Raw genomic sequence first — 12,373 nt, 5'->3', positions numbered from 1 at the left:
TACTTCAGCTCCAGGTCAGTTTTTAGTAATGAATTCAAAATGATTTTCAAGCAAAAATCCACATAAACCTCTGAATCCATCATCGTCATCATCTTGCACTTCTCAACCAACCAAAACAGTGTTTATTCACCTGCCATCCACCTCATTGGTTAACAAGCATTCTGCTGCTGACATCTAGTGGCCAAAACCCAAACAACTCCAAAGACACCTGCCACAAGCTTGTTGGTACGCTGCTAAGAATTTGATGGGCGCAAACTTGAGATGATTTTGTGCATCAGCAGCATTGGAGAAGGCTCACAGAGGTCAGCTGATGACAGAAGTTTGCTCATAAATGCTGCTGAAATCACAAGAAAACATTTTTGTTCTAATTTCACTGCACGAATTATAAATAAACAGACACAGGGGTAAGATCAATTGTGATTTTTGCATAAATTACAGCTTCTGACGCCCTGAGCTTAAAAAAAAGAAAGTATTTTGCCCTGGGTCAATAATCTGGGTAGGTTTACCATCTAATAAAACAGCTATAATAGTGTTTTCAATACCAACTCCACTTTGTATAATTTCCCTGATTATAATGTTACTCTCTATAAACGGGGAAGTTTTGAAACCCGACCCCCGTCGACTCTGCAATAGGATGCAGAGAGGAAGCCTGCTGAGATCCAGCTGAGTGTCTTGCTGCAGTGCGGAGTGACGCTCAGAATACCAAAAGCTCTGCATCCTGAGCACACAGTGAGCCGAGGTAAACGATGCAGCCATTTGTCACCATCACACTCACGCTAATGTGGAAAGATGTGGGGCCTGTTATGCAGAGGCACACTCTGCGTCAAAAACAATTACACAAGCACTTCCATTAACAGCCAAAGAGGCAAGACTGCAGAGAAAAAAACAACTGTTTCCCACCAGGAGGACAAACAGCGGGATCCTAATTTAAATGATTATTTCTCCAAGGACCAAATAACAGGGCAACAATGACAACTTCTATTATATATGGACAAATACAAGCATTAAAATAGTCTGAGAACATATTCCAAGCTGCAGTAAACAGTGTATACTGTGTGTACTAGTTAGTGAACATCCTGGACAGTAAAGTACTGACATTCAGATAAAAGAGCAGTAAACAGTTATTTTACTGTGGACCTTATCTGCAAAAACAGTCTGTTACTGTAGAAGATGAACAGTAGGAAGGGCAATAAATTACTGTCAACCAAATGTTGTATAACACTTTGCATGCAGATTAGTGCAGAACAAACAGCACAACATGATAATATGCAGTAAAAAGCAATTCAGAATCGATGAACAAGAAGAAATATTAAAGAATACAATCATTTTTTAAAAATCGCCTACAAGTCTAATAAGAGCACCTCAAATAAACTTGAGAACAACTAGAATATAGCATGAATTCAGCCACTTGTCTGTCTTGTTTATGACCATATATCAGTGTTTTTCCTTTTGCAGCACACAGTTATGCAATCTTGCTGTATGCAACATTTTAACAGCTACTCTGAATGCAGGCTGAAAGTTTTCTCCACAGGGGGTGGGCTGGGAGGCAAAATGATGAAGCTGTAAACTGATGTAGGGCTAACAATCTGCTGTAACGCCAATTATGAGGCTCCGAGGGAACAGCAGTGTTTTGCTGGCCTCGGTGCATCTCTGCACATAAACTCCTCCCTCATCACCAGTGTATTTTCCGCTTCAAATCCTTAAATCATGCAGGGAAAAGGAAGAGAATGATTTATCCAGCTGTAATCCATAATTAGTGGACAGAAGTAGCAAATAAGTGTTCAGTTAGAATTATGGGCTCTGGGTGCTAGAAACGTCACCCGGCTCTCTTTCTCTGGAACCTCTGTGAACACTTTACTAATAACTTTGTGATCTTTAGAGCTTGTTTCAGATCACCAAAAAAACAAAAGTTCATTTTGTAAATTACACTCACTGTTCCAGCCTGAAAGCAGGATTGTCCAGGTGATGCTCATTGGCCAACGACTTGTTAATCACAAGTTATCATCCAATGAGAGTCCTTGGCTTCAATCACAACAAAGCCTCACTTTTCTGATCTAGTTTCAAAACACCAAAATAGCGACAACGAAAATGTTCAACGCGAGACTTCAGTAACCAATGAGTGGCATCACGATGTTATTTACTTACACTTATTAGGGCAAAAAAGCCGATGGCAGGTTGACAAGATACATGAGCCAACTTAATACACCAAATGTATATCAACACATAACAACCACAACAACTAAAGTGTGTAACACAAAATAACAACAATCACTACCACATCATTTTCAAATTAATGTTTTGAATATGAGCAGTTACAGTCCAATGAGTTTGTTAAGCTAGCCCGAGAAAAACTACTGTTAAAAAAAAAAAGTGCTAAAGCTTGCAGTTTATTAGAAGCCAGCATATAAAATGCAAAAATGATTGAAACCAAAGGCAAATGTAATAGAAAAAGAACTTTTATTTACAAAGTGTAAACTTCCAGCAAAAATCAACTCCTTAAAATGATAGAAAAATACATCCAGTTTTTATTTTCAGTATTTACATGTGTGAAAATATGACACAAGAGCTCTTCCAGTAATAACCGACCATACTGATATTTATCCAGAATTAAAATTTAGAGTCCTCAGCGGACATATACATCCATGTTTTCCATATAACGTCTTAATTTAACTATAATTAATTGAAATATATGACAACTAGTTGAGTGCTGTATAGTGCTTAGTTTAATTTTTGGCACATTATAAAATATAAGAAATTTACATGGCAGTGATGCAGCCGAGACAGGAGATATTTCTGAAGATCTTTAAAAACACAAGCTAAACTTTTATTTATATTTTGTTAGTTTGTTTTAAATCATTTTCTTGTTATCAAAAGAAAATGATCAAGTACTTTCCAAAATTAGCAGCACTACAGTAAACGTTCAGCTTTAAAAAGTGACGTAAAATCCATCCCTTCATCGATACAGCTCGAAAGGAAACATTAGTAAGAAAGAAACCTTTGTATTTAAAAAAAGAAAAAATGGTAAATGTCTCTACATGGTGGGAAAAATGCCCAATTAAACATGTTACTACAGTTTCAAAATGATGATCATTTGGATGTTTAGAGATATGAACACGTTAATCATTTCAGGGGAAATCCAGACTGCCAGAATTCATTTTTTACTCATCATCATTTAAAGAATAAGACCTAAACTTTTAGTTAAAACCCCTGAACATATTGTGCAGGAAAACAACCGCCTGCTGGGGTTAAGAAATGGGACGCGCCACCATACTGCAGGAAAAACAAGAAAAGCTTTAACATAATTACTTTTTCCTGCATTAAAAAAAAAAAATTAAACTTAGAAACAAAAAAATGTTATTTTAGAAAGATACCTCTCCCTACGCTCCAAGCTCCTCCCACCACATTATAAGCACAGGATTTGATCCCCTCTCTCTCAGGTGAAAGTCCTCTGCACAAAGCCATTTAACAAGTGTCCCTACTCTCATTTCATAAGCAGATTTATGAAATTTGCCACTTAAAGATGGGATGGGGCATTTTTGGAGAAAAGATCACAAATTATAATTAAAGTGGTTCAACAGGGATTTAGGCCCCTCCTCTACCTTCTGTTTGTTTTTCATCCCATAACAAGACATGAAGAGTAATAATAGTATAGATGGGTATAAATAGTATCAATATTTGAATCACAAAAAATAGAGAGAAAAATAAATATTGTAACTCTGTGAAGCCATCTGTATGAAATCATTAATTTACCTTGCGGCCACTCTTGGAGGACTTGAAAAGGGTTTTCCCTTTTAATAATAAAATCACATACTGAATTAAACACCCCAGCATTTAATGTTCATACTGTTTTTGTTGTTTGTGTGGGGAAGAAACTGCAGATTCCTTGAACATTCCTACTTTCCTCAGTGGACCTGCAGCGTTTCAGCACCAAATGCGGAAACGAGCGAGGAGAGGGAGATGGTCAGATGAGTGCAGATGGTTAGGCAGGCCATTGACTTCCTCGAGCTCCGCCTGGCCGACCAATGACAGCCTGCCCAGCAGCTGGAGTCCCCTCCCACCTGGAAGCGAGGGAGGTGGAACGAAATCTTTCAGAGAGAAAGGACAGAGGGAAAAGAGAGAAACTGTGAATTAAAGAAATTAAAGAAGAAGAAGCAGGAGGAATTCAGAGAGAGCGGCTTCCAGCAGGTATTACTTAATACAGCTCTAAGATGTTACTGTTTGAAAAGTCACCAGTGACGGTATGGTAACATAAAGATAAATAAATGAATGAACCCATGAAAAGATAGGAAATCGACTCCATATACACAGCACATCTTATTTTTAAGCCACTCAAAGCACAGAAACAACAGTCACCCTTTCACATTAACTCATACACAACTTTTTTATTTCTCGACGCCTCTGTCACACAGTTTTGTTTGTGTGTGTGTGTGTGAGACTACCGGGACTATACAGGATGTAATCCACTGTCAGGGCCGTGCGGGAGTGACAGGTGGTGATCTCAGGTCTCCTGTCAGGCATCAGGTGATGTTGATAAGACGACTGCAGCTTCAGGCTGTGCTCGATCCTCCACGCTCTGCAGAATCATACACATGGTTAGAGAGAGTTTGCCCATTTTTTATTATGGTGACAACCAGCTTTTCAATTACTGAGAACTAAAGAGGCAGAAATGAAAGGAGGAGGGAGTGACGAGAGAAGAACGGCGAGACTTTACCTGCTGAATTCATAAGCAGCTTTGGCAGCGAGATCCTCCACACTGAGATTAGAGATCGCTCCCTCTACAGCTGACGGAGAGAAAAGGACAGGCGGTTGTTAGTGATGAGGTTCAACACACTAATCACTAAACTGTACTAACATCTCTCAGGCAAACTGGCGACAGTCCAGGACAACATGAGTAACTTTCTAAGCAAAGTCTGGATAAAAGATTAAATAAATGTGGATCAAAGTCAAATCTGCCTAATCAAGTGCTGCACTGTGAAGTGGATGTTAAATTAAATGCAGGTTAAACTTTGGAGGCCCGAATTTTTCTAGACATCATCCAATAGAGAAGCACGCATAATTACACTTATTATTTTAAGTACATACGTATGTTCATACTGACAAAAATGGCTATCTGGAGTATACCAGTACAGGCATGAAGTACTCATAATGGTCAGAAAGTTGGAGGTGGATGGTTGGACACTTTGTGCCCTCAATAGCTGAAGGAGAGGAGAAAAAAGCAAACCATTGATACAGTTCTATATTATTAGAGGATACGCTATATTTTGATTTCTAATAAGTGCTTTGAGACAGGGCTAAACGCAGCCACAGGGAGTCCACAAGCCAGTGCACTACTAGCACCAGTCTGAGGCCTGGATAAACAGGCAGGGTCGAGTCAGGAAGATCATTCGGTGCAAAATCATCGAGAAGCAGCTCTTTGACTTGAACAATTTCTCACACTTTTTGCACACTAAGCAGCTGATTATGTAGTGTGCACAGTGTACTACTAAGTGCTTTCAGACACCCTGCATCTTTGACCTGCCAGCTCACGAGCACACGGTGATGTGGGATTTCTGACAGCACCTTATGAGAAAAGAGCAGAAACTGCAAGTGGTCGTTAAATATCCTGCTGGCTGCATGTTCCACTGAGGCAGCTCTCTCATGTAAACCAAGCACGATATGCCCTGAAGTATAGCTGACGCAAACCAACTCCCACTGTGCTCTAAGTGTGAGAAACCACATCCCTGAACAACGAGCCGGCTGGAATCTTTTGACATTTTCCAGAATTCTTTTGAGAAAACAGCTTTTCCAAAGTTTACCTGTAGGGCTGGTGGGCGAGGTCTCAGCATTAGGTTTGTTTTCATACTGGCACTGGTGGGTTATTCCCAGGCTGGGAGACCAGATCGGAGACATGAGGAGACGCTGACCTCTGGGACTGTTTTCCTGACCTGACACCTACACAAACACCCACACCCAGAAAAGAAAAGGGAAAAAACCCCAAAAACGGATAAGTGAGTGTTTGTTGGGGATTGAAGCACCAAGCTTTTCTTTATTTGATGAGTGGGAAATGGACACCACAAGGTTTACTGTGAGGTGACAGAAACCAGGCATAAACAAATGGGATTCACTGAGCTGAAAACCACAAATGACATTTTGCATGAATGACCATCAACGACCAGAATTAATTATCATAACTGTCTACTAACTATAAGTTAATTGATCAGTTTGTGAGCGTTACAATATTCTCACCATGCCAATCTGCATTCCGCTGTATTGCAGGCAGCCTGTGGTCAGGAAGCTGTACAGTGGACTCCAGGGTGCAGAGTTAAAATCCCCACATAAAACCACCGGGTTAACCTGCCCGTTTGGGAAGCGGGACAGCCGGTTGATCTCAGCCAATAAGATTGCCAGCTGGGCCAGTTTGATGTCACCTCGCCGGGGGTTGTAGAGAAGGTGGGTGTTGGCGACACAGATGAATGAGGAGGGATTTGCATGACTTATGCCGTTGTTAGGTCGCAACAGCACAACCAATCCCACGTTGTCTCGGTCGAGGAGGGTGTCGGCGGGCCGGAAAAACTCGATGGGATTGGAGGAGAGCAGGGAGAAGCGGGAGGTTTTGAAGAGAACGGCACAACCGTCTGGTTTCTTTCCTGTCCGCTTTTTATACTCACAGTGATAACCTGACAAACACACAACAAGATGGGTTAATAAATTAAAAACATCATAAATAAATGACAAAACAAAGAAATATCACAGACAGAAACAATCAAATTCTATCAATTTTTACCAGAGCAAAAAGGCCTTAAACCTGGGCTGGTTCTTATATATTGCTTTTCCCACTACCTCAGCATGCTTTATACAACACGTCACATTCACCCAAGCACTTTTTTGTCTTTGCATAAGCCAATGAAAAAAGACTGTATAGACATCCAAGAGAAAATAACTGACTTCACTTCTTGAATTTCAATCTCAGGAAACACTTTCATGATGAGTTTTCAGATTCATTTGAAGTCAAATAACCAATAAAGCAGGTTGTAATTTAGGGTGTGACAGTGAAACTGCGTTTGTGATCAGCCTCACAACTCATAAGATCGATTTGAAAAAAAAAAAAAATGAAATGAAAGGAGCAAAATGCTCGAGTCCTAAAACAGGGACTCCGAAAAGCAGTGAGTGGCGATAACGTTGCTTTAACCATCTTTAATATACAGTCTGTTCAGTCTGTTTGCACTAGTTAGAAGGGAAGATTTATCAAAGTCTCTTATTTTCACAATAAAAGCACTTACTGTATATTGGATGTTTAGAAATATTAAAATACATTTGAGTTCATGTTTTTCACAGTAACTCTTTGCTTTGAAGTTTTAAAGTAATTTAATTAAAGCATTAAAAACAGAAAAATAGGGCACATAGTTAAAGGTACTTCTGAGCTCTCTAACCTTTACCATGATGACTCAAAGCTTACCTCTCACCAAACCTTCAAACCTCACAGATTCTGAACCTGAAAGCAGTCACTCATTCACTTTTAATGGCCCTTCCAAGCACACACATGTACACACAAAAATGAGCAGCAGTACCTAGTGCCTGGAGAGCAGGCTTAATCTGGTTTTCATAGTGGTCCTCCTGCACTTCCTGAAGACACAGGATCTAAAAAAAACAACAACAACAACAACAACAAAAAAAACACTCTCATAAATTTATGATGAAGAGCCAAAAGTATATGGACACGTTTACCAACACCCTTCTGTGCATTTTGCTGTTTTCTGGTGGTTTGCAACCCCTGTTAATGATGCAGCACAATGACTTTGAGCCACTGTGCGTTACAAACTCTGTGGCTACAATTTCACTTCTGCTTTAAATGGGCTTGATCGATACGTTAATGTCAAACTCCAAATAACCTAGGATAAAGGATCAGATAAAGGATCCAGTGCAGCCTATAAATGAACAAAAATGTTTTGATAACATGAGTAACAAGAGATTTAAAAGATCAGGATGCATAGCCTGTAACTTGTGATGGCGTGACTTCCAAACTCCTAACAGATTTTACTGAATGTAACTCTCTAAACTTAAGCCCAACAGAAGTCAAATAGGAGAATCATCATTACAAGTGGAATGAATAAACTCTCCCCAAAAAATGAACACTTGATTAATTTAATTGCCAGTAACCAGTAGATAATGTGTTCCTTTTATGGCCCAGCCCAAGGTTCAACATGACAATTCCCCTTACCACTGAACATCAGGGCAAAACTTCCTCCTGAGACCATTAAACTATACATACTAATAGGTTTTATGATACTGCATCCCCTCACATCAGCGTTGTGGTGCTGGATCTCTGCCAGTAGGTTATGCAGTCGGTACTCCCAGGTCAGGACGTCAGGGTCACAGTGTCGGTACAGGTAGGCGTTGTCCTCCAGGAGCTGCTGGGAGAGGATGTTGTAGGACATCACCGAGAAGTCAAAGACTGAACTGTCCCCTGGTGGGTGGAGGTCAGTGCTGCAGGACTCCCAGTGTCTTTGAAGAGCTGAGGAGAGATGAGACAAATGGAAAGCTGGAAATGTAATCTCTAAATATGAAGAAATAGAATATGCAGGCAGAAGACAAGAATTAGCCATTTCTGTGTGCAATCTGCTTTTAGTCTGAATTGTACTGATCAGTTAATTACACTGAAACAGGCACCGTTTCCATGCAGGTTCACAGCCTGTTTTGAACGCAAAACAGGGATTGGATCTGTCAAAATGTCCATTTCCAAACCACAGGCCAGATTGCTGTTCTGGTCTTTGACATGATTCAGCTGCTTTCCCCAAAAAGGGTTCCCACTGTGGGACAGACACAACTTCCACCACTGCGTTTACTTGGACTTTTTCAGATATAGATTATTGCTCTGTGACATTCAATTCAGAGGGAAACCATTTCCTAGCTGATCTCTTAGTGTAGACTCTGCTTCCAACATGTTTTCAAGCAGCAGAAAAGAGACATCAAAACTGTAATTATACTTAACAAAATTGAAAGGACTCACATTTCACAGCCCTTCTTGGTGGAGAGGGCTGCGTGTTTCCTCCAGGTACCTGCCCCAGGTTTGAGGGGTGAGTGGTGCTGCGAGGCTGCCCTCCATCACTGCATCCATCCCTCTGCTGCTCTGAAGTCCCTTTTGTGTCCCTGTGAGGCCCACCCAGCTCCTCAGACCCCCTCCCTTTGAACCATGGGTTGGGTTTGTGCATCACTGGCTGTGATTCTTTATGTCCTTCTTGCTGATGATGATGATGATAATGATGATGATGATGATGTCTGTCTGCACTCTCTCTTCGCTGTCTGTCTTTAGTCTCACTTTTAGTCCTTTCCACATTTTTGTCTCTGCTGGTTTCCCCTCTGACATCTTTTCCGACATTATTCTTCACTCTGTCTTTAGTTCCGTCGTTGAAGTGGTGACTAGATCGAAGGCTGCCATCTTTTCTGGAATCTAGGTGATGGTGCTCCCTCTTGGACCCTCCCTCCTTACCCCCTGTTGCTCCTCCTCTGTGTCCCTCCTTTTCTTTATTTTGTTCTTTTCTTTCCTTTTTTTCCTCTGCACTCTTCCTCCGTTTGTAGGGCGGCCCTCTGTCTCTGTCGGGGAACTCCATCAAGTGGCCTGCAGAGGTGTGGAAGGAACGGCAAGGACCAAAGTCACCAAGGTTGATGTTCAGGGGGTGTAATGCCCTGTGAGTGAAACAGTCAAGGGCAGATGGGTGGGAGTGGGGAAGTCGAGAAGGCCAGGGTGGAAACCCTGGCACCGACCACCATGGATGAGGGGTGGGAATGAATTGGGGAAGGAAGGAGGACGCAGAGGAATCAGTGTTGCTGTTGAAGCGGGCCTGGGAAAGAGCAGGAAGACTGCAGGGTGAGAAAGATGAGCTCAAAGAGCTCAGCCGGCGAAGGAACATGGGATGACTGGAGGGAGACATTAGGAAAAAATAAAAAAGATCAATACATGGAGCCGATGTCTGCAGGTTCTCAGTTCTCAGAGAATTTGCTACTTTTACATCCGTATGTCTTTTATCTAACTGCAGGTTAGATTAAATGATAGATTTTTTCTGCCAGTTAGATTTAAGGACAACTTGTTGTCTGAAATAACATGATGACAGGATGATCTAAGTGGAGGCAAAAGTTACTATCAAAACTATATATTTAGTTTAAAATTGCAAAAATAACTGGCAAGAAGCCCAGAGGCGTCCAAAAACATGTTATCAAAACTGTTATATGAACTCTACATTAAACATGCAATTTTCTAGCTGCTTTGTTGAGGTGACATCTATCAGAAGCAGCGCTGGCTAAGCTAGTTGCTAACTACCTGCTGCTTCCCTGGTTGTTTTGGAGCACTTCTAGTTAAAACTGATGTGTGTTTAAATGTGGATTACACAACAAACGAGTAGGCGAATACTAAAAGGACGAAGCATCAATCAGAAGTTGACGTTACGTTTGTTATAAATGATTTGAACCGCATTGAAAATGAACACAACTCAAACACTGTGATTAGTTTTTAACCCGGAGCTGCTAGCTCACGTCGACTTACGTCTCGTCATCGGCGACTTTGTTTAAGCCTCAGCTTGGGTGCATTTTCAGACATAACGAGATGACATGATGGAAGTTTCGACCTTTGAGTTTTAATCTGAAGACAGATCAAGACAAGTCGAGTCCCCGAAATGCTACGTAACCAAACGTAAAAACAAAGCGCTGAATGAGGCGTGGGCTTCAAGTACCGTCAGGATTTTCGTCAGATCCAACAGGGACAACATACGGAGCAGATTTTGTGTGCTAACGTACCAGTGTAGCTACAAAAAGGTGTGACAACTATTGCTCTAATTGTCATTATTATTGTCTCTGAATGAGCACATACCTCAACCAAAAGCAGCAAAACAAACACTCAGAACGGCTTTTACAGAGAAATCATGCTCTTTGCCGAAGCCGGTAGCGCAACTCCCAACATTTTCAAAGCTACATAAATGCATCACCATCACTCTCGCATGCTTCTCTTTCTCGCGCTGGATGTTGTAGTCTTTTATTTGAGTTAGTTAACAATGAGTGATAAGGCACGCACTATTGAAGGGACTACAAACAACCTGGTACGGTACGAAAAGTGGTCCGGCTGCAACGTAGCTTACCATTGCTTATACATTTTTATCGAGCGCATTGTGAAATGTCACGACTTCTAACGTTGAGGTTATCAGTTATAAAAGCGATAACGACTCATTATTAAAGAAACCCGTGAATCATGTCAACAACTAGGATTCTTTATTGAAAGCGCCGTGAATGGAGAATTAAAACAAAGGTCATTGTACTTACGTAAAAGCGAGCCTCTCGAAGACAGCGGTGTCGTTTAAAGCCTCTTTAAACACAAAATGTCACCTTCCAGTCTGTGTCATTTTCTGTTATAATGCGTCGTTGAAATCTGGAGTAGAGCTGTCTTGTGTCGGAGTAATAGTTTGCTGTGTGTGGCTAGAGAAGCAGTGGTTTGTTAGAGCTGAGGAGTGGGCACACAGGCAGTGAACGGTATGTCTCTCTCTCTCGCTCTCTCTCACTGTGTGTGTGTGGACAAACAAACCCTGCCTCGTTCCAGTTTTGTTCCCCAGTTTTCACAAATGAAGAATCTTCTAGCTCATTTTCAGATTTGGAGTACTATGGTGTAAGCACAAAAATCGTCCCCATGTGTATATTCACAGGATTTTTATGAGTTACATGAAAGCTTGTGTAAACGGACGGAGAGCCTATAATGATGCATCTAAAATTCGGAAATCTGGGCAACACAGACCATTGTGACAATGGTCTGTGTTCATGATAAAAGACACTTCTTAAACCACACAAAGAAACTTAAACCAAACAAAATCAGAATCCTTTTGTCATGAATTGTTTAATTGTCATTAAACATCAAATATTCAAGTGAGCAGTACTGATGTGTGAGTTTGGGTGGGGTGCATGTACAGTTAAGCCCATAATTATTCATACCCCTGGCAAATTTTGACTTAAAGTTACTTTTATTCAACTAGCAAGTTATTTTTTGACTGGAAATGACGCAGGTGTCTCACAAAAGATAATAAGATGATGTACAAGATGCATCATTGTGGAAAAAAATATTTCTCAGCTTTTATTTACATTTGAGCAAAAAGTATCATGTCCAGAATTATTCATACCCTCTACAAACTGTCACAGTCTCTGGGAAAATCCAAAGTTCCATACCATTCCAAATAGTCAAAGCTATTCTAAAGCATCCTAATTACCCTGATTAATTGGAAATAGCTGTTTTAATCAACTCAACAAATGAAAAACAGCAGCTCTCTGCAGGTGGTCTGTGGACATTCATGGCTAAGACAAAGGAACTCAGTGAGGACCTGCAGCTGTGCATTGTGGCTGCTCACAAGTGAGGAATGGGCTA

The 12,373-nt window shown here is 40.9% G+C and overlaps 1 protein-coding gene across 2 annotated transcripts; it reads right to left on the bottom strand.

Annotated features, from left to right (window-relative positions):
- Window positions 1–2,440: 2,440 nt before the first annotated feature.
- angel2 (angel homolog 2 (Drosophila)) lies at window positions 2,441–11,527 on the bottom strand. 2 transcript variants are annotated; one of them, XM_005452389.4, is made up of 9 exons: window positions 11,287–11,527; window positions 8,987–9,894; window positions 8,280–8,491; window positions 7,548–7,617; window positions 6,226–6,656; window positions 5,796–5,931; window positions 4,712–4,781; window positions 4,440–4,573; window positions 2,441–4,085 (listed from the first exon to the last, which is right to left on the bottom strand). In XM_005452389.4, the coding sequence occupies exons 2-9, from the start codon at window positions 9,885–9,887 to the stop codon at window positions 3,922–3,924; spliced, it is 2,118 nt and encodes a 705-aa protein (XP_005452446.1). In that variant the 5' UTR covers window positions 9,888–9,894; window positions 11,287–11,527; the 3' UTR covers window positions 2,441–3,921. The 2 variants fall into 2 exon arrangements, with proteins under 2 accessions (XP_005452446.1, XP_005452445.1); XM_005452388.4 differs by lacking the exon at window positions 11,287–11,527 and adding an exon at window positions 10,517–10,684.
- Between the last annotated feature and the right edge of the window lie 846 nt (window positions 11,528–12,373).

The sequence above is a fragment of the Oreochromis niloticus genome, linkage group LG15, assembly GCF_001858045.2.
Source record: "Oreochromis niloticus isolate F11D_XX linkage group LG15, O_niloticus_UMD_NMBU, whole genome shotgun sequence".
Classification (NCBI taxonomy): domain Eukaryota; kingdom Metazoa; phylum Chordata; class Actinopteri; order Cichliformes; family Cichlidae; genus Oreochromis; species Oreochromis niloticus.
The sequence above is the reverse complement of the archived record's forward strand: the minus strand, read 5'-3'. Positions and strand labels throughout refer to the sequence as shown.

Excerpts from the sequence above, each read along its gene's own strand:
- angel2 (XM_005452389.4), bottom strand. The coding sequence starts at position 9,887 with ATGTTCCTTCGCCGGCTGAGCTCTTTGAGCTCATCTTTCTCACCCTGC. Across the intron at positions 8,492-8,986 it reads ACCAAGAAGGGCTGTGAAAT|CTCTTCAAAGACACTGGGAG; the intron begins GTGAGTCCTTTC and ends ATCTCTCCTCAG. Across the intron at positions 7,618-8,279 it reads TCCAGCACCACAACGCTGAT|ATCCTGTGTCTTCAGGAAGT; the intron begins GTGAGGGGATGC and ends TGTTTTTTTTAG.